This window comes from Cavia porcellus, unplaced genomic scaffold (assembly GCF_034190915.1).
Source record: "Cavia porcellus strain 051 isolate PalLab524CR breed Dunkin Hartley unplaced genomic scaffold, mCavPor4.1 scaffold_18, whole genome shotgun sequence".
Classification (NCBI taxonomy): Eukaryota; Metazoa; Chordata; class Mammalia; order Rodentia; family Caviidae; genus Cavia; species Cavia porcellus.
This window is the reverse complement of record NW_026947501.1, coordinates 11,406,213-11,433,364: the sequence shown is the minus strand read 5'-3', so window position 1 is coordinate 11,433,364 and position 27,152 is coordinate 11,406,213. Positions and strand designations below refer to the sequence as shown.

At 38.5% G+C, this 27,152-nt stretch overlaps 1 protein-coding gene and 1 long non-coding RNA gene across 3 annotated transcripts in view; one reads left to right on the top strand and one right to left on the bottom strand.

Moving 5' to 3' along the window:
• LOC134471263 (uncharacterized) overlaps positions 1–18,488 on the bottom strand; it is an 85,649-nt gene extending 67,161 nt beyond the window's left edge. Inside the window, exon 1 of the long non-coding RNA XR_010040556.1 lies at positions 18,355–18,488. This is a non-coding gene — a long non-coding RNA (uncharacterized LOC134471263). The remainder of the gene's footprint in view (positions 1–18,354) is intronic.
• Positions 17,935–27,152, top strand: part of Efemp1 (EGF containing fibulin extracellular matrix protein 1) — a 68,957-nt gene continuing 59,739 nt past the window's right edge. Inside the window, exons 1-4 of one of the 2 annotated variants that reach the window (XM_063229428.1) lie at positions 17,935–18,087; positions 19,183–19,270; positions 23,157–23,205; positions 23,368–23,760. In XM_063229428.1, coding sequence (XP_063085498.1) covers positions 19,190–19,270; positions 23,157–23,205; positions 23,368–23,760 — 523 coding nt within the window. In that variant the 5' untranslated portion in view covers positions 17,935–18,087; positions 19,183–19,189. Of the gene's footprint in view, positions 18,088–18,297; positions 18,799–19,182; positions 19,271–23,156; positions 23,206–23,367; positions 23,761–27,152 lie in introns of those variants that run through there. The other variant, XM_063229429.1, reaches the window with a different exon arrangement.

The window sequence follows — 27,152 nt, the reverse complement described above, 5'->3', positions numbered from 1 at the left end:
ATCATTTTCACCTACCAGTGACACCACAGACAAGCTCACTGTTAAACAACCAGAAGTTTGGGGTTCCCATTTCTACACAGCTATAGAGAAGCCACGAGGGCATTATGGCTTCTAACTCTTCCCTGTAACTGAGGGCATTTGAGTTTGCATCCAATTTTCTGTGAAAAGTTAATTCTGTTCAGGTATCTAGTAGACAATTCTGATCACTTTAACAGTGTATATATTGACCACTCAAACAATGCACCAGAAAGTTGAGCACAAGCTTAGCAGGCATGCCTAGCTCTGTCCCCGTTCTGTAGGCTTCAGCTTCTGCATCAGTTCAACGCCTATAGTAATAATTCCTACTGAAAAGCATTGCCCTGATTAACTGGAGCCTAGTGCACAGGAAGCCTCAAAAACTGTAGGATCTTACCAAATTACAGAACTGCACAATGGTTAGAATAACCTAGTTGTGGGAATTCCCTTCTTTGCTAGTATTTTAAGAGTATTCACTAATGATCAGCCCCTGTAGAGATTTTAAATAATTACATTGAAAGTCCTCATCAAACGATTATGTTCTACCCAGAAATCATCAATGGCTCTAGATTTTCACAGGTTTGAAATTTATGCAAGTTGGAAGACTTCTTTTAAAAAAATATGATAAATCAAAATTAAGTAAAGGGCCATAGAAATTAGTAATACAAAATTAGGTGGGAAGTTGTACAAGTAAGAGGCGCTAAATTTGAGTAACTTCATTGTAAATCCACCTGGAGAGCAATTTTAATATACTAAAGCATAGTCTGTGTTTCATTTATAATGTTTGTAGTCTGAAAAAATAAGTATCAAAAATTTCACAACGTAGTACTTGTAGGAAACGTATACTGCTTTGCATATTACGTAAACCATAATATTATCATAATTTGAAACTTGTTTATCGAAGTAATTTTCATGTATAAAAGTCAAAAAATTCTATAGCCAGTATCTTTTATAATGTCAAGAATTTTTTATGAAATGAGGAATCCATTTTTAAAAATTAGTTTCTTGTGACCTGTTTTGTTTATAATAGTAACTATCATCTGGTTTGAAATTCTATTAGTCACTGTGAGCTAAAACTATATAGAAACATTATATCTCATACGTATCATGATTCTTAAAGATATTAGCCTTAATTATAAAAGGACATCTCCTCTGGAATAAACATTTTTATGTTCTGTGTTATTATTTTCTTCATAATGCAGGAAATGAAAGAATAAATTAGAAATATTTTCCTTTTGTTCTGCAACTGCCCATAAACCTAATCCTGTATATGTCACTACAATCTCCTTCATTCTCATGCAGTTAGTAAAAAGTTAACATTAACACATCACAAAAAATCACACAAACTATTCTATATGATGGAGACTCCATCATTTGTCATTATGGTCAACCTATAATTTCATCCTCATTCTATAGGTTAAATGACACATAAATTTAAAATGTTCAGAAGCAAGTAACTTCTGAATGGTAACCACTGACTCTTCCCTTTTTGTTCTCTCTTTAATCTGCTTTAGTCTGGCTTCCAATTTCACCTCTCCACATACAACTACTGACTTGAAGGTTGAAGTGATTTTGTTTCTAAATCCAGTCTACATTTTTCAGTTGTAAACAAACCTCCTTCAGGCTCTCCTAGACAACACCACGCAGTCAAGGTTACCTAGCCTGGCAACCAAAGGGCTTTATGATTCAACCCTACCCTATTTATCCAGCTGGATTCCCTTTTTTTTCTCCTCCAAAATCTCTCCACCTTGTTCATGCTGAACCGCTTATTGTCGGTATTATGGTTTAGATTTTCAATGTCCCCCAAACCGCATGTGTAGAAGACTCAGTCCTCAGTGCAACAGTCTTCAGATGTGAGGCTTTTGGAGTAACTGGATTGCAGTTCTAACCTTATAGCTAGATTTATCCATTTATGGAGTCATAACTTAATGGGATATTGGGAAGCAGTATTAACTTTAGGGAATAGGGCTTAGTTTGAGGAAGAAGGTCATTGCAGGCATGGCCTTGAAGGGTGTATTTTGTTGTTCACTCTCTTCTCTGTCTCTGCTTCGTAGCCAAGAAAAACAACCAGCACTGTTCCACCACATGTTTCTCACCACGATATTTTGCTTTGACACAGACCCAGAGCAGTGGGGCCAACTGACTACAGACTTCAACCTCCGAAATTGTGAGCCAAAATGAATCTTTGGTTTTTTTGTAGGTTGATTATCTCAGATGTTTTATCACAAGGATGGAAAGTCAGAATGATGCTCTGGGCAATTCATCCTCCAGCACTTGCCTTAAACATCCCTCCTGGGAAACAAATAGGCCCTGACCTCCACAGCTGATGAATTGCTTGCCTCTTCCTGATTCTCTCCACTGCTCTCCTCATCACATAATGTTACAATTGCCATCTCCTTAATGACAAGGTGATAAAAACCAATGCTGAGAACATAGTCTATGTTCTATGACTCTCTATATAAAAATTGAAGGACCAATAAAAAATAAACGATTTCAAGTATAAATAAATAATATGTTCAAAACACCTGGTAGCATAGACATTGAATGTTTCCAATACAAATAAATGACAAATGTTTAAGGTGATAGATAATGCTAATTATATCATGATATTGCATGTTTAAAAATAAATATGTACAATTATATATTATTTTAAAATTTTAAAAACACAAATCATTCAGATGGCTTTTACATTTCACTGTTTTACAGTCTATGCAACAAACTCAATTACACAAGCCAAAATGTATTTAATTTCAAATAAAATACATTAGCAGTTAGCCAGCACATAATCACATAATTGCATATTATAATCACTAAATTAAACACTGGTATCGCTGTATAATAGCAAAACCAATAATTTAGTCTATATCACTGCTCATAAGTAATTTAGTTATTAGGTTTTATTTTTTGCAGAATTTACTGACTTGACAGGCTACTTAAAGATCATTCAATAATGAGCTTGTTAATGATTTTATAGTCTACTAAGTCTATGTATCAGCTTGAACTATATAACTAAGAGCTTTTGCATACAAATATAAATTTATTGTGTGAAAATTTATACAAATTGGAGGTAAATCAGGCTTACTGCATTACTGTAAGCATAAATAATATTAGAAATACATGGTCACTTTATTTGCAAAGAACATTTGAGTTTAAGTGTACCTTAATCCAAATGTTTTTTAAAAAATCACAATTATCCAAAAGAAATGGGGAATTAAAAGAATACAATTCGTTTCAAAATACTCAATTTGGCCAAGACATGGATTACTCCCAGCACTCAAGAGATTAAAGTGGGAGGATTTCAAGTTTGAGCCCAGCCTGGAGAATTGGAGAGACCCTATCTCAAAATAAAAATAAAAAATTAAAAGATCTGGGGATGTTGCTCAATACAAAACACCTGGGTTCAATCTCCAGTATCATCATTAAAAAAAATTACTTGAAGAAAGACAAACATACGCTTTAACGAAGACTCACAGGAGAAAGTTGGTGAACATTTGCTGAAGCTGTCAGTCCTTTTTTTTATTTTAAAGAGAAAAAAAAATAAAAACCATGATACAGAATTTCAAAACAATAGGAAATTAACTGTGATTAATAATATTGCATATCATTATCTTCAGAGTAGGTGCTCAGATTATGAGACATAGGCATGCAAAATTGATCAAACAATATAAACACAAAATGTTCTTTTCAATGAACTAAAAGAAACAGTAGTATAATTATCCTAGCTATCTTGTGTGCATTTTTTCATGCCCTTCCTTTCTTCTTTCCCCCAGTCCAATTGTTCTTTCCTTTTCTGTTTCTTCCCCTTTCCCAGTATCTACTATATGTTTTGTATGTTATTAACTCTTTGAATTCCTTACACAAGGGAAACAACATGGTGTTTACACACACATGTCTGATTTATTTCACTTGTGAGTATGGTCTCTAGGTCCATCCATTTACCTATAAGAACCTTGAGTTTATCCCTCTTTATAAGTGAGTAGTATTCCATTGTATAAAAATACTACATCTTTTTTATCCATTACTCAGTTGATGGGCATTAGGGTTGTTTCAAATATTTATCTATTACAAATTATCATCTGTACAAATTATGCTATAAACATGCATGCACATATGTCACTATGGTATGATATTTTCAATTCTTCAGAAAGGGAATAGCTGGATTGAAGGGGATCACCAATCATAGGTTTTTGAGGAATCTCCACGCTGATTTCCACAGTGGTTGTACCAGTTTACGCTCCCACCAACAGTGGAAAATAGTTCCTTTTTCCCCACAGCCCCACCAACATTTGTTACTCATTGATTTCTTGATGATAGCCATTCTCTCTAGGTGAAATTGAAATCTCAGTGTTGTTTAACCTTACATTTCCTAACCAACCAGTGATGTTGAACATTTTTTCATATATTTATTTGCTACTTGTATTTCTTCATCTGAGAAGTGTGCATTCATTTCAGATGCCCATATTTGGGTTGGGTCTTTGAATTTGAGGTGCCTAATGTTTTTTCAGTTCTTTGTACATTTCAGATGCAAGTCCTTTGTCTGAGGGACAGTTGGCTAAAATTTTTTCCCACTCTGTGGGTTTTCTTTTCACTTTGTTGGTGATTTCTTTCGATGTGCAAAAACTTTTTAGTAAAATAAGATCTCAGTTGTTGATTCTTTGAAGTACTTCCCACAAGGTTTGAGTTTCATTCATAAACTCTGCATGCAGCTATGTCTGCAAGATTTCCACTAACGTTTTTTTTCAGTTTTTAGTGTCTCTGTTTTGTCCATTTAGTACAAGATTTCCACTAACGTTTTCTTTCAGTTTTTAGTGTCTCTGTTTTGTCCATTTAGTACAATGTTGATTTGTCATAGATGGCTTTCATCAGATTGAGGTGAAGATCATCTGTTCCAATTTTCTGAAACATTTTTATCATGAATGAGTGTTAGACTTTATCAAAAGCTTTTCTGCATCTATTGAGATGATCATGTAATTCTTATCTTTGGCTTTGTTGATATGACATTATACATTGATTGCAATTTACATATTGATTACATATGCTGAACTGGCCCTGTATTCCTGGGATGAACCCCCTTGGTCATGTTAAATAGTCTTTTTTAAATTTTATTTGTTTTAAAGAGAAAAAACAAGAGAACTGAACAAAAAAATCAGAACAGAACAATGCAAGCAATCCAGCACTTCAAAACAAGACAACTGAATATCAACAGTAGCTATCATAGTGTCTCTTTTCTTCGAAATAGTTGAGCATAACTTCACACACAATAATAGCAATCATAACAAAATAGTATAAAACCATTCAAGAGAATGAAAGCATTTCCACATGCTTTCATTCCACATGTGGAAATACAGAACTTGAAAATCAAATAACAGTAAATGATCATACCTCATTTTCCTTAAAAAATTTGTTTACACCATCACACATAATAAAGTCAAATAAAACACAACAGGATAGAATCAATCAAAACAGAAAAACAAAAGCATTATAGGAATTCAAAACAAGATGACAGTAAATCAGCAATGGCTGCCATGTCTTGTTGTCTTCAAAATAGCTGTTCATACCATCACACATAATAAAATCAAACAAAACAATAAAATCAATCAAACGAATGAAAGCATTTTAAGACTTTGAAGTGATATAATAGGACCTTGATTACCATAAAATATTCCATTATATTCAAAATAGTTGCCCCTACCACCTGACAGCATAAAATCTAACAAAACAAGACAGAACAAAGCTACATCTAACAAAATTATGTAAACAATGCAAGAGTTCAAGGTAAGACAATAAGAAATTGACAGTAGTTACACTTTTCCTTCCCAGGTGTTTCTTCCCCTTTGCTCTTACAGTAACTAGTTTGCTTTTGGATCCCATTAACTCCTTCTGCTTCTTATGCTAGGGATCACGTGTATGAGTTCGAAATGTTTCAGCCATGAACGTGATCTCCAGTTGGGTCCATTTACCTACAGGAGCCTTTAAGTTATACTGCTTTATAGCTGGGTAGCTTTCCACTGCATGAAAATACCGTGTCTTTCTTATCCATTTTGTAGTTGATGGGCAAGTTACTCTTTTTTTTTCATGGTCTCCTGTCACGTGGAACAACTGTTTTCTCTCCTTCGACTTTGAGTCCACGAATTTCCTTTCCAGTTATATGTGTTTCTTGTAGATAGTATATAGATGGACCTTGTTTCTTGATCCACTTTCCCTGTATTTCTTTAAATAGCCTTCTTGAAGATTTGCTGCATTCTGTTTCTGAAGCTAGCCATTCTTGACAAAAGAATTGGAGAAAGGGTGTTTTCTTGACAATATCTTAATCATATATGTTCTGTGAAATTTTTCAAGACCTCAGCTTCCACAAATGAACCTAACCACTCAGTAGTTCATTTAACACATTTTTGTTGGGAGTCAGATGTAATAAATGTTGAAATATAAAATATGCATTTGAAGGTTAGTTGCTCAGGTTTGGCAGATAGTTTGTAGTAACAGTAAAGTAATAAAATGTATCATTGGGGGTAAGAGTTAAGACATTTGGGGGATTTTTGGGGGGGACGGGAATAAGTTACTCTCATCATTCACTGTATTTGAATATCAGCTCCACAAAAGAGAGGCTGTTCCTTCTGTGTCAGTGCTTGCTATGGATGATATTCTCAGCAAAACTGGTTAGGTTTATCTTTCTTGAAGTGAAAAGCAAAGTGCTTTCTGAAAAAGTTTCTCACTTTGGGGCTGCTAGGGAGATAAACCAACACAGACCTGCCCTAAGAACATACAGGCGACACTCAGTTCTGTACTTGTGCATGGTCAGCTCCACCCAACGCTCCCATAGGGTTTGAGATACGCTTTAGTCAAGTGTTCAATGTGCATTGCATGGATAGGTAATGATAATGAAGATTATTACATCAAATAGACAAACAAGGATTCAAATGAAGAGAGCAAGCAGGGAAGTGGGGAGCGGCACGCCTCAGAGACGGTGTGGTCAGGACACGCACCATCAGCAAGTGCTGGCTCTTCCCCTAGCTAGTGTTAAGGAGCACAGTCTCATCCAAACTGCAATTTAGTGAGCGAGCAGGAGCAAATGCTTGCTAAAATCCCTTTTCTCTTTTTTTCTTCCCAATATAAAATGAATTCACTTCAAATCAGATTGAAAAGTCTCTTCTGATCCTGCCATTTTTCTAACTGAATTGAACACATTCAGCAGTGTTCTGTAACTCTTGGCTCTTTCAAACACTACAGTGGAAGCATCTGCTTGAACAGAGATCTTACAGGGAGAAAAAAAGAAAAACGTAAATCCAAGCAATATCCTTGCAATATCTCTCTTGTGAATACGTAAACTTTTAACCTCTTACCTTGAATACAATTTCCCCATTTGCCCTATTTAAACAACAATAAAAGTCATATATATCATTCCTTATATTTTATCCATCAGCAGCATACTATAAATTCTAAGTAGAAAGAGGATTTTTTTTTTGGCTTTCCACATTCTACAGTGATAAAGAAGTTAATGCTCGTTTAACAAAATAATTTATGTTTTAAAATTCCTTAAAGAGCAGAGAGAAAAAAATAATGTCCATTCCATTTTCAGTCATGGATCTCAGGAGTTCCATTGCTGTAGAATATAACATTCTCAGGGAAAAAAAATCATAAATCTGTCCTATCAATGATATTACACATTTTTAATTATAAATGCCATCATACAGAAAGTCTTTATGATTTTGTTTGAATCATTAGTCCATAAAAATCAATTTAAATATTTTTCAAAGAGATTTTAAAAGCTGTTTTGTTTTTTAGGATCAGTATTAGGATAGAAATATTCATAAAATGACAGATGATTAGCATGTCTATTACAAAGAAAATCTACTAAGTGAAGTAAAAAAATAAGTAATGTAAAATAAAGTTGGAAAGTAAAGCAAAAGTTTCTAAAAACATTATGGAAATGTTCCAAACTAGAAAAAAACACAAGTGTAATGATCCATTTCTTTAAGTTACATATTGAAATAAAATTATTAATTTTCAGAGGATATTATTTCTAATTACATGTTTATAATATAATCATCTTGAAACCTCATCAACCTTGATTAGCCAAATGAAGCTTCCCAAAAAGTTAAATTGAAAGATGGAGAGAATTGTAGCTTGAAAAAAAAAATAGGCTTCACATCTGTGCCCACATCTGAAGTTGCTCTGTAAGATCTGATAACTTGTTAAAGTAATCTTTTTTCCCAAGGCAGTGGATTTACATCATACAGTTTTAGCTCTCCAAGGAAATTCTAATTACTGGTTCTAATCATATCTGATTGACTTGACTTTTATTCATCCAAGGTATTCTCTGCTCTCTGATGAAATCAAGTCTCTAATAAAATTCCAAAAATTTCAGAACAATTTACAAGCTCCAGATGACTGAAAGTTTTCTCATGTCCATTTGGCATTCAGAAAGAGTTTCACTGAATATATTCTGAGGAATGATACATCTGGCACTCACTGAAACAAAAGCCTCAACAATGACACACTTGAAGTTATTAATGTCACATAAATGCAAATGTGTCGATATTCTTTAAAGTCTAAGCCTAAACACAAACACCATGTATTTCAATGAGTCCTTTTCTAACACAAAGTCGTGCTTGCAGTCATCTATCAGTCAAGTTTGGAGGATATTTTAACAACCAATAAATACACCTTACCTTCTATGTACAAACATAATTATATATGCTGTGTATATTATTTTTAAAAGAAAGAAATTAGCATCTGTTGAAAGCTCACTTAAATTCATCCTTTCTCTTGCCTTTGTGTAGATTCCAATTCAGTGACAAAATACAACATGAAATCAAAGAATGTCAGTTCTAAAAAGAGTAAAGTAGCTATCCCTGACATGTCAGAGAGCAAGATTTGCTAAATCATCAAGTTAACCTATAATTCTGGCCAAATCAGACAGTATTTGGATCCACTTAGTTTTTAGAAATTTGTATAAAGCTTTTATGAAGTTGCTTTTCCAAGAACTTGTTACAATCATGTATCGGAAATCCATATGTGTATTCACCATTGGAATATTTTCATAAATAGTAATGGTAAGTTCAGCATTCAAAAATATTGAACTTTTTAAGTATCAATAAGAAAGCAGTCCAAGAGAATAAGTAATAGGGTTATCAATTGATCAATTTTTAGCAAATCAGAGTACTGTAGTATAACAAAAATTTAGTCAACACTCCAATCTTGGCTTTTCCTTCAGCAACTTCATAAACACATTTATTTCTAAAAACTAAGTGGATCCAAATACTGCCTGATTTGCCCAGAATTATAGGTTAACTTGATGACTTAGCAAATCTTGGTCTCTGGCATGTCAGGGATAGCTACTCTGAGTCCTCGTTGGACCAATATAGTCTACACCTGTGTGAGCCGCCCTTAGAAATGAGCTTCGCAATAGGACGTGTGTGACTCTAGCACACACTTGAGAGCATATGGAGATTTAAAGCACATTGCACAGTGTATAGTCACTGACATCCAAACCTCTTGTGAAATTTTGCATATTTTTGCGACAAATCTTTAAAATCTCAGTTTTCCCTAAGCTCAGAGCAATTTATCAAGATGAATTTCTTGCAGTCTCCAAGTGCATTCTGCTGAATCTCTGTGTCAATTTTGAACTCCCTAGTTGCTCCCACCTAGGAAATCATCTACGTGTTCTCGTGTCACTGCCATCCAACACTGGGTTGGTGATGGAGAAGGAGTAATGCAGAGGAACACTCAGAACAGGGCTTCTGGAGGCAGACATCAGCTTGAACCCCTCTTGTATTGCCTCCTAGACAGATGATGCACAGCAAGTTATTTAATTGCTTGGTGTCTCAATTTCTTTTCCAGTATGTTAGGAATAATAAAACTGCTATTGAGTTAGTACACAGAAGTTGATTTTTACATTTTCTGGAACAGTGCTAATTATGTGTTATGTTACTTATTCATGGCCTTTTAACTTTTGAAATGCAAAAAAAGTATCTCAGAGTCATGTATTCCTCAAATATCTTCATTTGAAGATATTTGAAGTCACACATTTCTATAACCCAGTCATCAAACTACAACAAAGTATGCTTACTTCTTCTAAATACCCCATAAATGAGAAATATTAAAAATGAAATCATGAAGAAAAAATGTCAAACTCTTCATATGATAAATCTGATTTACTAAATTTGTGACACAGACTAATTAGTAATAGACCATCAGATCAATAACAATAGTTATATGTAGAGAAGTGCACAAAAATCTTTATGTACATTCTTTCATTTAATTCTTGAAAAACTCTACAGTATGGAAACTATTGTTACCCTTATTTTATATATGAGCAAATTAAGGCTCAGAGAGTTTAAATAACCTCCCCAAGTTCACACAGCTAAGCAGTCTGTGGAAGTTTTCACATCCATACAGAATGGACTGTCTTTCTACTAAACAATCAGGAAACAATAACCTTTGTATTCCCAGCCTCACCAGCACACAGAAATAAATTAGGCCACTCCAGAAGGCAATAATTCTACCCAAGCATCTGACCTAATGAGTCCATTTCCTCTTAGGTGTATTTCAGGATTCTCCTTCTGTGCACACTTTTGAGCATGCAATGGACAGATGTGGTGATTTTCTATCCCCATAAGGGTTGGTTTTCAAAAGAAAACCAGGACACAGTATAAAAAGAAAGAGCAGATAAAAACAATGTGATAGCTACAGATAACTATAATGTGATGGTACTAGGTCAGTGCAGTGTGGTAATGACAGACAAATGCTATCAACATGTGTCCAGCATGGACTCACAGGACTCCAGTGACTTCCATGACTACCCAGCGAGAGCACTAGCTTTTAAGTTTTCCTGGGCCTAAAAGGTTTTCCAAGTCACACAACTTTCATACAAAAACAAGAGAGTCCTAAGCAAACCCGAATGAATTGGTTTCCCAATATATACCCACTTAACTGTTTTGTCTTTACTGTCTTCCTTATTGAAGTCAGTTTTTCATGGATTTCATGTTTTCACATAGCAGTGAATATTGTTAATTAGGCTTTAACCACAGACTTGTTGAATGCATGACTTAATTAAATACCATGAGGGTCTAATTATTTTCAATGGATTTTTAAAAGATAAATATTTTTCTCCATGATATATATATATAATGCAATATCTGTATGAAAAGGTACATAAAGCTAGAGCTCCCTTTGTAAAACAGTGACAATTAAAGGGAGAAGTTGTATCTTAAATCTTTAAAAATCTAAGCACACATATGCAAAGTAAACTCAGAAGCTGCTCCCAAAAGCAGTAGCTGAATGTTTAGCTTTCCCAGGGACAGATAGGCTAGAGTTTTTCCCAAGAAACACTCAAGTCCTGTCACTCAAAGCACAAGGTCCCCAGGCCCAAAACATGAAAGGGTCAAGGTTCTCAGAGTAGCAGATTCTCTCAGCCAGCAATGAATACATTGTCTGTTAGAAGGAACTCAATTCGTGATTCAAATTAGCTTGAATCACAAGGGAATATATTACTTCACAAAACTGGGGTTCAGAGTTAGGACAGACAGTCTAAGTTGGGTTTGCTCAATAGATTAGAGGTGCCTCTAATGATTGTCATGGTCCCAGATACATTTGCCCTCCTAAATCCTTTCCATAACAAAAAAAATATATATTTTATGGCTGCAGTGGTATAAAGACAAATAGAATTCAAACAGGGTGATATTTTTTTTCTTCTGAGTTCAAAAGACATTAAAACATCAAGGTGGGCCTCTAAAAATGCCATGAGATGAGGTGGGACCCAAGTCTCTTTCCAGCTATTGGTTATACACAGTATGCTTCCCCTGTGGGCTCAGGTCGGCTTACTTCCAAGTTTTTCTACCCTGCCAGCTAACAGTTGAAGCCATAGGTCTTACTGGTTCCCTCCACAATTAGCCTAAGAAATCTTTGCCCTTACAGGAAAAAAACCCTTTCATTTCAATTCTTATTGGTCCTATCTGAGATCATGGTCTACCCTTGAAGAAACAGCTCTTAAAGTGCCATTGCTAACTGTATTACCTTTAGATGAATCAGAAGACACCCACTGTGTCAGGGATGGGAGTCAACCTAAGGGACATAAGGTTACACTAGAAAGGAGAAAAGGTCTACCCTTACCCTCACATCAGACCTTCTAATATCACATTGCTATCAGTCACGTGTTTGATATTTGTCTTAGATTTATCATTCTATCCTCAAAACAATCTTAAGAAGTAGACTGCAATCTTTTCTATTTTCCAAAAGCAGCAGCTGAGCCAGGCATGGTGATGCATGCCTATAATCCCAGCACTCAGGAGGCTGAGGCAGAAAGATTGCTGTGAGTTCATAGCCAGCCTGCACTGCACAGCAAGAACCTGTCTCAAAGGTAAAAGCAAAAAGCAGGAGCTGAGATTTACAGACTATGAAAAGTGTGCCCAAGAGAGATTCCTTCATAGGACAGAAAAAGAACAAAATATAAAATAAAAATGCAATAAACTTCATCAAAATTTAAATTATTTGCTCTTAAATGATAGAATTAAAGAACTGAAAACACAAGACAAAGACTGGATGACAAAAGGATTTTTACTTTTTTTGTTTGTTGGTTGGTTGATTGGTTTGTTTAAAACAGGGTCTTGAACTCACTATACAGCACAGGCTGAGCTCCATCTTCCTGCCTCAGCCTCCTGAGCTGGGATATAGGCACGTGCCACCATGCTCAGCCTCGGAGAAAATATTTTAAAATACATATCTGACAGAGTACTTGCAGAAAGACTTTAAAAATACTGTTACAACCAATAAAGAAAATGAAAAGGCTGGAGATGTAGCTCAGCAGCACAGCACCTGCCTGGCAAGCGCAAGGTCCCGAGTCTGATTCCCTGTACCAAAAAAATAAAACACAAGAAAATGAAGAAACAAAAAGTAACTAATAATAATAATGAAGAAACAAGAATTTTAATGGGCCCTTCAAAGAAAGCTCTATCAGTGGACAATAGCATATGAAATAAGTGTTCAACACTAATGTCAGAGAAATGCAAAATAAAACCACAATAAGACATCGTTTACACAGCCACCAGAATGGCTAATATTACAAATATCTGAGAACACCAGGTGTTTTCAAGGATGTGGAGCAAATAGAATCTCACAAATGCCGGTGTGAATGTAAAATGTTACACTTACTTTGGAGAACACTTTGGCACATTCTTATAATTATAAAGTTAAACATGCTTCTACCATATGACCTAGCAACTCCACTCCTAAAGTACATACCTAAAAGAAAAGAAAACATATATTCCTACAAAAAATGTCCAAAAAGCCTTATTAATAGACAGCTCAAACATATATCAACAAGCGAACAGATAAATCAACAGTATATCCACATAATGAAATTCTGTAGTGTAATACAAGGAAATGAACTTCTGATGTACCTTACGAGAAAGGAGCCTAAGAACACACTGGATGAATTAATCCAGACCCCAAAAAGTATTTACTGTATGATTCCATTCATGTGAACTTCTGCTGAGAAAAGCCTGTAGAGAACAAGAGTTAAGCAGGAAAAACAGGCTTTTGCAACAGTTCAGGTGGAAAATAGTAGTGGCTTAGTCAGGAAGGCTGCAAAAGAGGTGACGAGAAGTGGCTCAGTGCTGAATATATTTTGAAGGTGAAACCAACAGAGTCTTCTGGACGGTTCAAATGCAGAACGTGTGAGGAGAAGAGAAATGGACTGTGCCTCCATGGCCTTGGATCTGAGCACACGGAAAGATGAAATCTCTATTGAGAGAGCGAAGCAGGGGATGCAGTAGTCAGGAAGAGGATGAGAACAGCATGTGTGTTGAGTCCGAAATGCCCATTAGATGTCTAAATGAAGATACAGGACCAAGTCAGCAGCTGGATATACAAGAAGAGAGTCAGGCTAACGATAGGGATCATTTTAACCTCATTTTTCTGGAGAAAGGATTGAGGACAGGTAAAATGATTTCAGTGGAACTTAGAAACAGTTAAGGAGATCTTTTCACTGTACAAAAGTAAAGATACATTTTTTTTTAATTTTAAAAAGGATAAAACCAAGGAAAATAAAACAGAATAAAATCAATCAAAATAAACTGTATAAATGATACAGGACTTCAAAACCTTACAAAATCAACAATAGTTACCGTAATGTCTTCTGTTGTCTTCAAAATAGCTGCTGATTACCTTCAGACACAGTAAAAATCAAACAGAACAGAATAGAGCAAAAACAATAAAAACAAAACAATGAATGCAATGAAACACTTCAAAACAAGCCAATGGTAAATCCAAAATGGCTACCATAATATGTGTTGGTATTTTTTAAATAGCCGCTCCTGCCATCAGATTTACCATAATCAAGCAAAACAAAAGAGAATAAAACGTAACCCAACAAAACCGAAAATGATGTGGTTTCCAAGTGAAGATCACTTCCTAATGAGACTTTGTTCTTTCCCTCCACAGTCCGTGAATGGCCCTGACTCACAGAGAGAGGTGTGGATCTGGCTGTCCCCACTCCGGAAGCAGCCTGCACATGGTGCTGATTTCTAGGCAGGGATCACCTCCTTGTAAGGCCTAGTTCTCTTCTCTCACAGTCAAGACACATTTTTTAAAAGAAAGTTTGGAGGTCATTAATGGCTAGAAGAAAAACTTACTAGGACTTTGGCAGTAAAAATCTTCTATAGCATTAGCAAATCCTTTGTGTTCAAGAAGGACTCTGGAACTCCTCTGATCTCAACCATTACTGCTTGGCTTGTTACTAAACTGACTTAAGTCAGAGTAACCCAGAGGGTAACCCAAGGATAAGGAAAGCAGCTTCCACCTGACAACTTCCCTCTCCTGAAATCTCCACCACCTTCTTATTTTTGATCACACTTCTGCTTCCTTCTCCTAAGCAGAGTGAAGTCCTTACCAACTTCAGTTTAAATATAATCTCCTTTGTAAAACTGTATTTGGCCACTTGGTTCTTAAAGGCACAGCTGCCATTGAAGCAAATAGCTAACCAGACTTTAGAGTTTGTTATGGTTTGTGTCTGAATGTCTCCTGAAAGCATCATGCTGCCATGGGAACAGCCTTCTAGAATTTGTGAATGATTCATGGTCCAATGTTGGGTAATCTCCATTATGGGTGTGAGTGCTACACCCACCATGGTAGGTAACCTACATACAATATAAGGGACAAAAAGAGTTTTCTCTCATGCTTCTCCATTTTCACTCTTGTTGATTTTGTTGTCCTCTGCCACCACGAACTGCTGTCTTTTGCCATGTGCCGCGCAGCCTTGGAGCCAGTCTTCTATAGACTGAAACCTCCATATACTGTGAACTAAATAATCATCTCCTTCCTTAATTTTGGGTGTCTGGTATTTTTGTCCCAGCAATGAGAAAAAAGTAACTAAGACAAAATTTAGTACCAGAGAAGTGGGGTCATCACTGTTACTGTACCTGACCATATGGTTCAGGAGCCTTTGGTGATGGTTTGTGGGGACAGTTTACAAAGATTTGGAGATGTCACCTGAAAGAGTAGATCTGAGATGCCAGATCTATTAGGCATCTAGTAGTGTTCTGTATGGGAGATTCTGGTCAGAGCTCAGAAGACCAGAAATCCAGGCTCAAGCACCAGGCTCAAGAATTTTCTGCTTGGAAGACAGACTGCATTGGCTGTTGGACTCCAGATGATGTGAATTATGGCTTGGCAGAAAGTTTGTCTGCATTTTGCTTGTGTCCAAATATTTTGCCTGACACTGAGATTAAAGACAGTGAACTAGTTAATATGGTGGAAGACATTTCAAGCAGTCTAAGTTGAGGCAGTGGTATTGCTATTGTTGGGGGCTTTTAGCCAGATTTATGTTGTGAATCAGGAGCAGAGAGCCCAGCAGGATGATTTAAAATGTGACTTTGGCCAGGAGAAAAGCTTTAGTAAAACTTTGGACTGCCAAGATAGAGCTAAGGAGATCTCAGTTGCCTAAGGGCATCAGAAGAAACAGCAAATCTCCACTCTGCAAACTCTAAACTGCAAAAGTGAAAGACTTTGCTTTGAAAAGAAAGCCACAGAATACTATGTTCCAGAATGATGGCAGCAGCCACACCAGGTTCCAAAATGGTGGCAGCCTAGAGAAATTGTTCCTCAGAATTGGATTCAGAGGACTCAGAGATTCAGGCACTCAACTCCTACAGCCAAGACAGGATAAATTCTGGCTACTGCTACAGCTGGCAGCAGACCTTGGCATCATTCACATGGTGCTACTTTTAGGAGCGTGCAAGATGCAAGAGTTATGATGTTTAAAAGGCTTCCACCAAGATTTCAGAACAAGTCCTGGGAGCCAAGCAGTGTGCCCCTGAGAGGGCAATGTGTCAAGCTGTGAATGTGTAGTGGAGACTCCAGAAGTTTGGAGACCCCAGAAACATGGATCCTCTGAGGAAAACTGCAAGGAAGGAGCAAAACCAGCCCAAGAGAGTAGCCATGGGAGCTATAACCACAGGAAGTGCCAGAGAGGAGCCACCTAAACGTTTTGAAGCTCACAGCTTGCCACAGGTTGTGTTGGATGTTGCTATGAAACTATAGGACTTAATATTTGCCCCAGTGGACTCACTTTGGCCTCAATCCTTTGTATCCCCAAACGTACCTTTTGGAATGCTAATGTTTATCTTGTGTAATTGATTGTTGGAAGTACTTAACTTTCTTTTCATTAGTACCAGGACTCACTGCTAAGAGTTTGCCTTAGATCTTGCCAAAGACTTGGGACTTAGACTTTTCAGCAATGCTGAAACTGTTAGGACTTTGGTATCTTTTAGAGGTGAACTAAAATGCCTTTTGCATAAAGCAATGTTCATGAGTTTTGGGGGGGGGCCAGGAACAGAATGCTATGGTGGTTTGTGTCTTGATGTCCCTCCAAAGCCTCATGCAGTCATGAGGGATGAATCTAGAGACTGTGACTGATTCATTGTATAGTGATGGGATTAGGGGTGTGAGCACTACACACACCCTGGTGGGTACCTGCATACAAAAAGAGACTTCTGCATGCTCCTCTCTTTTTGCTCTTGTTGATTTTGCTGTATTTTGCCACTGTGAACTATTGTCCTCTGCCATGTGCCACTCTGCCTTAGAACCAGTCTAGTATGGACTGAAACCTCCACATACTGCGAGCTATGTGAACTTTTTCTTCCTTAACTTTGAGTGTTGGGTATTTCATCTCAGCAACAAGAAAAAAGCAACTAAGACAGAGTTTGACTTTTGAGAGATACCTGAAATCTCTGTGGTATGATTTGATGATGCTAGAAAAACATTATCTTTTCTCTCCTCAGATTCCTGAAATTCCACCCATTCGTGTGGAAGGTAAAAAGCCAAATGATCAGCTTTGAGCAGTACTGAGGGCTCCAGCAACTGAAGCGGTGCAGAGAAGAAAAACTACATTTTTGAGAGGGATAAGAGACTATAAAAACAACACCCTTTTCGTCACAGTTTTGTTAACGTGAATTACACTCGGCCCATTCCCAGTATCTCACACATAACAGGCCACAAATCTTTGTTGAATGAGCACATAAATTCTCAATTTTTTTCCATTTGAGAAAGAAGGCTTCTCCCATCCTGACCCCCCCACCTCCAATATCTGAAAGGACCAGTTCTGTGACTAGAGTTAATTTAATCTCCTAGAGCTTACTTAGTGGGAAAAAAATAGTGTCAGTCATTTCTGGGGACCCTTAGAAGCTCTCTAAGAAAGACGTTTGCCTCTTGAGACAGGAAACATTGCCCTGGAACTTGGAACATCACCAGGCAGGACATTGATTCAAAGGCAGGACATCTCACCCCCAACATGCCCTCTGCAGCCTGGCATCCTGGTGCGACAGAGAACTCGGGGTCTGCTGGCAGGCCAGGGCACGGCAGACCCTGCAGAAGCAGGACAGAGCTGTGCACAGCGCTCTCCCCCGGCTCCCAGCGCGGCTCAGCGCTTGCGCCTCCCTCGCCTCTCTCCTCCGCCCCTCCTCCCCTCCCCGTTTTCCTCCCTTTCTCCTCCTTCTCCTCGCCAGATCAGACCCACCGGGCTGCCTTCCCCTGCGCACGTCCCCAGCTGCCCGGCCGGAGCGCAGCGCGCCGGCGCAGGTAGGAGCCCCGAGGCAGGGTCGCCGGGCGCCGGAGGGCGGTGGGGTGCACCGAGGGTGCGGGCGCTCGGGAACTGCCCGGCCGTGCAAGCCGAGGGGAAGTGGAGGTGTGTGGTCTCGGAACGCGATCTGTCAGCTGGTGCCAGGGCTCGGGTGACATCTGTTGGATCCGCAAGTGTATGCGCGCCCCGTGCCAACCCGCAGAGCTTGACTCGTAAACGTGGTTTTGAAAGTTTCAAGGGACCCACGCGCGAGCTTTAAACCGCACCTGGATTCCGCGGAAGCTCTCCAGGAGCGGGGTGCTGAGCAGCTCCGGCGGACAGCTGCCGCTCAGCTCGGGGTTCAGGGAGAAGAGCTCGACGCGCGCCGGGCACCAGCCTGCCCACCCGGAACTGGTGCCCGGGCGGCGGTGAGGGCACGATTCCGGGCCGGAGCTTGAGGGTGGCCAGGGGCGGATAGGAAGACGCGTGGGCGGCTCCTGTGCACACCCTGAGCTGTGGAACAGCCGTGTGCCGAGAACATCACCGAGATGCGCTGAGTTTTGCAGGAGGACGCGAGAAGCTAGAGGGGTCCGGGAAACGAGTGTCCTGTAGAACTGGGAGGCGTTTGCTCTCCAAGTTTTGTTTTGTTTTTTAAAAGTTTGAGGCAGTATAGTTGATATTGGCCCGCAGGTACGTTTGCTGAGCTGCGCTAGAAACGTCACTGGCTGGAGGTGAGCACACAGGGAAATCCTTAATGTTCCAGGGAACAGAAATTGACCGCCTCGCTTCTGACCCAAACGTGGCCTTTGAAATTGTTTACACTCTCTCCCGTGGCCTCCCCTTTTCCGGAGCCTGTTGGTTAGGTACAGTTTAAATGCATGGTGAATGTCCTCTGTACTGGTGTGGATGGAATGAAACGAAATGCAGTCTGCTGCCTCGTCTCAGACTTTCGTGCCTCCTTGGTAGTTGTGGCAAAGGTTGTGGAGGAGACAGGGAATTGAAATTGGGTGCCAAGTGCCTTGGGCTCTCCACTCTTCCTTGCCTGTTACTGCTGAAATTTTGTTACTTCCCTTCAGCAGATACTAACCATCGATTTGCTTTGCTTTTTCTTTGAGATTCACGATGTGGAAAGTCCTTTTCTTAACTATGCTAACTCTGGCGCTGGTTAAGGCACAAGACACCGAAGAAACCATCACATACACGGTAAGGGGTGATGGAATTTGAGATAAGTGCGTTCAGGAGAATTCTATGGCATAAGGAACCTTTCCAGCTCTGCCAGTGGATGCAAAGGGCAGTAAACAAGTTTTAGAATGGCTCACATTTACGATGCATTGTTAACTGCACTCCATGCTTTAAAAAGTTCATTTACATCACTGATTGATAAGGACCCACATGTAATAATTTGTGCGCAAGGCCAAAAGAGGGAAGCCTGTAAAACTAAAAGTAAGCCGTATATTTCTAATACATTCAATAAATTAGTGGGTGTAAGGAATTGGGAAGCTGGAGTTCCTAGAGGAGTCCATGTAGATGAAATAAATACATGCAGACTAACGCTGATGTCAAATAAGGTTGTTAAACATCAGGTAAGCATAGCACCCCATTTGTGCATGTAACTTGTTTGCGTGGGAGCTGCCTTTATTGAATCTAAAAGATTATACATTCATTTCTAGTACAACTCGTATAAATTCCCTTCACATACAGTTTATGTGTTACCAGGATGTATTATTTGCTAAAATGGATTTAAAATGCAGTGTTTTGCGTCTTGTACTAGCATCTCTGATATTTCCAAGTGTTTGATTCATTAGTTAACTACATGAGTATAACCAATACTTATAACATATTTACTATAGCATCAGACTTATCCCAGTCCCCAAAAATACATGTGGTGAGAGCACAGCAGGACAGTGCTTCCCTCACGGGTGCTGTTTGCACTTCTGCTTTATGTTTCTAGTTTGTAATTAGTGTTGTGAGATAAATGATATTGGTCATGGATCAAAATGTGAAAAACATATTTTTTCTACTTGTCCCCAATTTTTGAAAATTAAGTAACCCTACTCAAAAGAATGTAAGATATTTTGAAAATAAAACACTTGAAAGTGAACTAATGTCAATTGCTAATAATAAACATTATCTCACTGTTTGATATCATGTTATCCCTTGAATGCTAGTATCATCTGGTAAATATTTGTTTCCGTTATTCAGGTCAACCATAAATGAAAGTTTAATATAAATATTTTGTTAATGTTGAGTGCAGTTGCGTCCTCTGATGAAGTTAAATAAAGCGAGAAAATGAATGTCTGTGCTGTTTACCTGCAAATGAAAATGTTTTGTCATTCAGGCCAAACTTACCACCTTCTCAGGGATCCAAAATTAAATATGCTATTTGCTTCTATAATCATCTAACAACAGGTTTTATTGCTTTTACAATTGCTAATCTTATGCCCTCTTCTTTTTACTGACTACATAAATCTTACTCATTTTAGCAGAGAAAGTTCCTGTGAATTAAGCACTAAAGTTTTAAAACTACTAAGGGTCACTCATATTGTAGCAGATTTTTGAGATGTATGATACCCTTTTTGTGCTAAGATCAAATTTGGTCTTTTTTGAATTGTGGATGCATAATAATTCATGGTTAAAGGATAAGATATAACTATTGGGGTCTTGAGTGCCCCACTGTGGATCCGTTATATCCCTTCATCCTCACTGCAGTGTGAGATAAGGAGCATCATCTTCCTTTTGTTGATAATGAAACTGAAGATCAGAGAGTGTCTACCTTGCTTAAGGTTCAGAGCCAGCAAGTAGTGAAGAAAAATTAAGTGTAGACTTGTTTAACAGAAGACCCACATTAAATGCACTGAACCTAAATACCTTTAAAAGACTTTTTAAAGTACATCTTCTCTATGTGCAATACAAACGATTCAAATGAACTGCCACTTTTGCCTAGTTTTGAAAATACTTTTCAGAAGGCTGGAGTTATATCCTCAAGGCCTCATATTTCTATTCCATAGTAAAGATAAGGTTCATTCAGCTCCCTTCACGTGTCTGCATGAACAACTCTCATCATTATCCAAAGACTTTGTTTACACGGAAGATTCAGCTGTCTGCCTCAGGGAATTTACACTGGAAAACACTGTTTGAAAACTACAAAATTTCAAAGCAAGTACAGATAATACTATTATCCAGATTATACAAATTGCTAAAGAAGTAGAAAAACAAAGAGATAATTAATGTCAGTGCTGGCATATCAGAGGATAGAGAACTCTGTGCAGTTCTTGAAGGAGGTTATGACCTCAAAGTTGATCTAAAAAGATCAAAGAGGCGCCTGAGGCAGAAAGGGTGATATTAAGACCAGGGTGAAAACCAAGACAAGTCCAGGGCTTGACAAGGAGCTTGGAGGCAAAAAGAACCTCAAGATGATAATGCAGGCAGACAGAGGTCTGTAAGCAACTATGAGCTCATCGATGCAGGAGCAATTCAACCATGAAAAAAAGAACAAAAGGCTTGGTATGTGCAGGATGTAAAGAGACAGAGCCTGGCTGCCACGTGAAGCCAAGAAGGCTCACACCAATGTAATGGGTGTAAAAATGAACACGAGTAGGATGCGCTTGAGGGAAAATAGAGAGGTCAGAGATTATGTTCCTGTGTTTGGAGAAAGGTAGTAGGGCCTTGGATGGTGTCAGAGAAAAGAAAAAGAAAAAGAGTTAGTCTTGGAGAGAACACTGATTTTATTTTCACCTTGTTAAATTTTAGGTATCAGTAAAACACCTAAACAGATCTCTCTGACATTAGCTAGTCACATACAGTTTACTAAAGCATACAGTTTATTAAAGCAATGTAAGGCTGTTGACTCCACTTTTGCACTGTTCTTCCTGAGGCAACTTCTCACTGTGACTTTCTCAAATGAACATCTAATCAAGATTATTTCCCAAACTGCAGATTTCTTCCGGGGCCTGTGGTCACATATAGCAACATTTCCCAAGATATGGCCACAGATGGCCTATATAGAAATCACTGGGATGCGTGTTAGGCATCGAGACTGCAGGCCTCCTACACAGCCCTACAGAATCAGATCCTTAGGGTGAGCATGTTAACACATACCTTGGATGACCCTATGCATATGCTAAATCTTGAGATTCATTAACCTTCAGAGTAAAATCTGGTTCCTCCGTGTCCTAGGGAAAGGCTTCCTGGATTTGGCCTTGGCCGTTTCTCTTAACTCTGTCCACCACCCAGAACTACTTGTAGCTCTTTTCACCTGCAACAGTTGTGTGCCCTTGTTCCCCTCCCTCACATCCCTGGGGAAAAACCTCCTGCCGGTTGTGTGAGGCCCAATTCATTTGCTACCTTCCCTCCAAAGCCTTCCCTTCCTGTCTGTCAGGACCAGCCCACAGCTGCAGACGGGTTCCTCACCGCTTTCACACACACCATGGACATCTCCCACCAGCTTGTCTACCTGTCTTCTAGCTCATGAGCTCATGAGCTGCTTGAGGGTGGGGCCAGTTCCTTACCATCTTCCATCCTGAGGGTCTGGGCAGTGGCTCATGAGAGAAGGCGCCTGATAGGTGATTGTGTAGTGAGGAACTAGGCGAGGTCCAGGGGAACTAAAGGTAGGAAGCGGAGCGGGTATGAGAGTTTGCAAAGAATGGTCAGGAGAGACAAGAGGACTTAGGGAAGAGCTCAGTGCTAGACAAACCAAAAGGAAAAAACTTGGTTAAATGTTTTTTCTTTTGAGGTAGAATTTACAATGTGGAAAACCAAAGAAACAAATATAAAAGAGCAATCAGAGAGGTTGGAAACCATTTGTCTAAAGGGAGAGAGAGGGAAAATAATTCCAAAGTGGTAATAATGGGCAACTAAGTGCAGCGGTTAGAGTTGAGGCTGCTGATGAGTGAGGAAGGACTCTTGAAGAAGCTACCCAATACGCAGATTTCCCTTAAAAATGAGAACAATCAAAAAATGTTAAACTACACATCTCATCATAAATCTAGGACTCGAGCATGAGGATTAGTGGTGTAAGAATTAAGCTTTTAGAGTGACTTCTTAAGCAGTTCATTTTCTCCTGACTCCATCTCTGGTGTTTTCTTTGCAGCAATGCACCGATGGGTATGAGTGGGACCCTCTACGTCAGCAATGCAAAGGTGAGCCAGCTCCCGTCTTCCCATCCGAACACAGCTTTGTGTCTCCGTCTCTCCTGTTGTTCTTCTCATCTTGTTTGTAAGAACCCTAAAGGCATGTGCATGTATTTAGATGTCCTATTTTCCCCTAAGAAGACTGCTGACTTCTTTTATTACTGACCACAGATATTGATGAATGTGACATTGTCCCAGATGCTTGCAAAGGTGGAATGAAATGTGTCAACCACTATGGAGGATACCTCTGCCTTCCTAAAACAGCCCAAATTATTGTCAACAATGAACAACCTCAGCCTCAGCAAGAAACACCAGCCGCTGAAGCCTCCTCGGGTGCAACCACTGGGGGTGTTTCTGCCAGCAGCATGGCAGCCAGTGCAGTGGTGCCTGGGGGTGGTTTTGTGGCCAGTGCTGCAGCAGTCGTAGGCCCTGAAGTGCAGACTGGCCGAAATAACTTTGTCATCCGGAGGAACCCAGCTGACCCTCAGCGCATGCCCTCCATCCCTTCCCACCGGATCCAGTGTCCAGCAGGCTATGAGCAGAGTGAGCATAACTTGTGTCAAGGTGAGTATGACAAATTATTCTAACAAGATAGTTGTCACCCAAATGCATCTCCTGGTGATGGTAATGATAAGAGCTCACATTTATCAAGGGCTTCCCTTGTGCGGGACTTTGCGCTAAGTGGTTTGTCTTCATTAGCATATTTAATCATTGCAGTGATCCTAAAAAGCAGTTGCTATCATTGTCATTTTGCAGATGAGGAAACTGTGGAGGGCTCAGAAATTTCATTATTGTTTCTAAATCTTAGCAGGCCCTATTTATAGTCACTTAGGAACATTTAACACTCTTCAATGCTCAAGCCACACCCTAGGACAATTAAGTAACTGTCCCAGGGGGTGGATTTCAGGCACCAGTATTTTTTAAAGGTCTCCGTGTGGTCCCAGCATGCAGCCAAGTTTGAGAACTAGAGGTCACACAGGTGGTAAATACAGAGCTGCATTTCAAACCCATGCAAAGGAGTGTCAGAGTCACAGTGATCAGAAATAGCAGTCAAGTTGCTCATTTGGAATTTGAAACTGTGCTGTTGAACTACTCCATAAATGTCTCCCTTTGATTTCTCCAGCTTTCCTATCAATGAACTTGCCACTGATTTATTTCCCTCATGCACTCATGAGTAATTTAAAAACAAAAAAAATGGGGCTCCTGCTTATCATTACCTTGGAGAGGATCCCCACTGCTCACATTTGTATCTTTTTTAAAGCTTTCATTTGAGCACATTTTGCTTATATCACTTGCACCATGGCACCGTCTGCCTGGGCCTTTCTGTTTATTTTCACAAGGAGTACATATCACTGTGTATTCTAAAAACAGCTGTAGACTCATGCTAGCAAAGTGATAAGAATCTCAAGCTTTGAAGACATGTAGGATATTAGCTAACTGGACTGTGCAAAGGGATTTTGCTTCCCTTGTCCTTTTTTAGCAAACCCTTTCATAGCTGCCTGTGAGGAGATTGTGTAACTGAGATGAGACCATAAGAGCCCCCAAACTCCTCTCACACTATCAGGGGCTGGCTGGGCCAATGAAAAGGGCCCAGGAGCTCTGAAGTTTAGCTGGTTGTGAATGAGGGAGAGCGTCCTCCCCACCCCAAACCACACACACACAATTGGGGTCATGTAACTGTTGTACCAAGTACAATGCATCTTTTAGTGTCTTAGAATACTGCCCCCCAACACTGTATTCCCAGTGCTGTATCTTCTGTATAGACACTACATTTTAAATGGCATAGAAGTGGAGTCATGCCCTGACTTTTATTCAATTTCATTCTTTTTTATTTGAGTTTATTAGCCATGTGTGTAGGACATAATGTTTACATTCCTTGTGGGAAGTTGGTATATGTACATAACACTTCTTAATTCCTTTTATGATCCTCTTCCCTTCATTCCTCTGCCTCCAGCCATCTCTTGATCCCCTTCACTTTTATTTTTTGTGTATGTTTGCAGTACATAATGTTTATTATTTCATATTTTATGTGCACATTTTAAGTTAACCCCACATCAAGAGCTAATTCGTGCCATAATGGTATCACTTTTCAGAGGGAGCATCATACGAGCATCTGTTTTGTGTTATGTCATGACTCAGAATTCCAATATTGATGATGAATGCTTCAGCATCTGCTTGATATTCTGATATCTAATTTAAGGGGTATATCAAGAAGATGGACTGACATAATAGCTGTATTATGTCACATATACATGTGTGGGTAAATATTGATGAAAAATAACTTGAGTTTATTTAAGATATACCAACTTTTTATTTTATTTAAATATATAATTAGATTAGAAAGTTTGGTGATTTATTCTGGAATTAAATTTTTTCCTGAAATTTTTGAAGTAATATTTTTACATTCTGCATTACTTTTAACTCTTCGGCTATTATATATTTTAATGATACTTGGAAGGGGAAAAAGACAGAAAAATAAATAGTCCATTTACCAAGTTAGTTACTAATCCTTCAGAGATTCTTACTGTTGCATTAAACAACAAAGCCTAGAATTTAATGAAGGAGTTCTATAATAAAGTACATTTTAGACTTATAGCACACATTGATGATAGTACAAACTATAGTATGAATTTTGAAAATGAAATCCTGTTTAACTTTCCTTGAAAATATTTAGGCTACTTTACAAAGATTCTTTTCACATATTAAAACAATTTTCAGGAATTTTTTAAACTTATAAAGTACACTTATTAATACCTTATTTATGGAAAATGTAAATATATACTTGTTTATTGTGCACAGAATATTTCCAACCCAAACTATTCTGTATAATTCAGCCAATTTCCAAAATTTGGGATTGGGGTCTGTACCACTGAGAGCAGGGTTAAAAGTTTTTTTGGATGACTTAAGGCTTAAGTTGGATTTCTTCCCACCACACAATTTTGCAAAGTGCCCATAAATGTGGATTTACTTAATTGTTGATAAAAGGGGTTATTTCATATGATAATGACACGATAATCTGTCTTGGGAATCTGACTAACATAAGTCGAGTCACACTTGTGCCCGTTTATTATTGAGCTAATCAAACATCAGTCCAGCTTCTTCTAATTGCCTGCAGATGTATGACATTCTCGTTCCAGGCCAGCAGCACAAAATAATGTTTTATAACCAATGTGAAAGTGTGGGGACCTCCACTTAAAACAATTAATGTGCTCCAAGGACCTATATTCTTGACATCATCATGAAGTTTGAGGACCCTTCTCTTTTAATAAAGATCACCACTTTTAAATATTGCATACTTATGCCCAGTAAACCAAACTCATTTACCATGGTCAGCTGGATTAGAATAAATGAATACTTACACGAGTCATATTTGTATAAAAATTGTTTCTTTTTCCACGTATGTTTTTCAACAAGTACAGTTTATCATTACCTAAAACTGAGAACATTTTTTGGTAAGGGATGAGATCTGTATTGTTTCAATCTTAAAATCAACTGTGCCTTTGAATGTGTTATGTCAATTACATGCAGCTTCTACTAATCTAAATAATATCATGAGATTTTTTTTGATACACTATTTCATAAATATGTCTTTTTAGCCAGCTGCCTATTTCTTAACAGTTTAATGAAAACATGATTTTACTCCTTTTTATGTGCTTTTCCAGGGTTTTCAGTTTTGCAAAAATGAATGTTTTAAAATGCAGCGTAATATCCAAAGGTCAAGGTATAGTCCCCCTTTTTTAAGGTCATTCTTTTGCCAGATGAAGGTGATGGTAGCGGAGCCGGTCATGCTGAGTGTTGCACATAACTAGTGTTATCCTTGGCAGATATAAAATTTCATGAACATCGTTTCGGTGTTATGAATCTGGAGTCATGTATACTTTCAGAAAGTGATTATTTCCAATCACTAGATATCATCTACCTCAAAAATGACAAGTAGTCATTTATGCCAAAAGGAA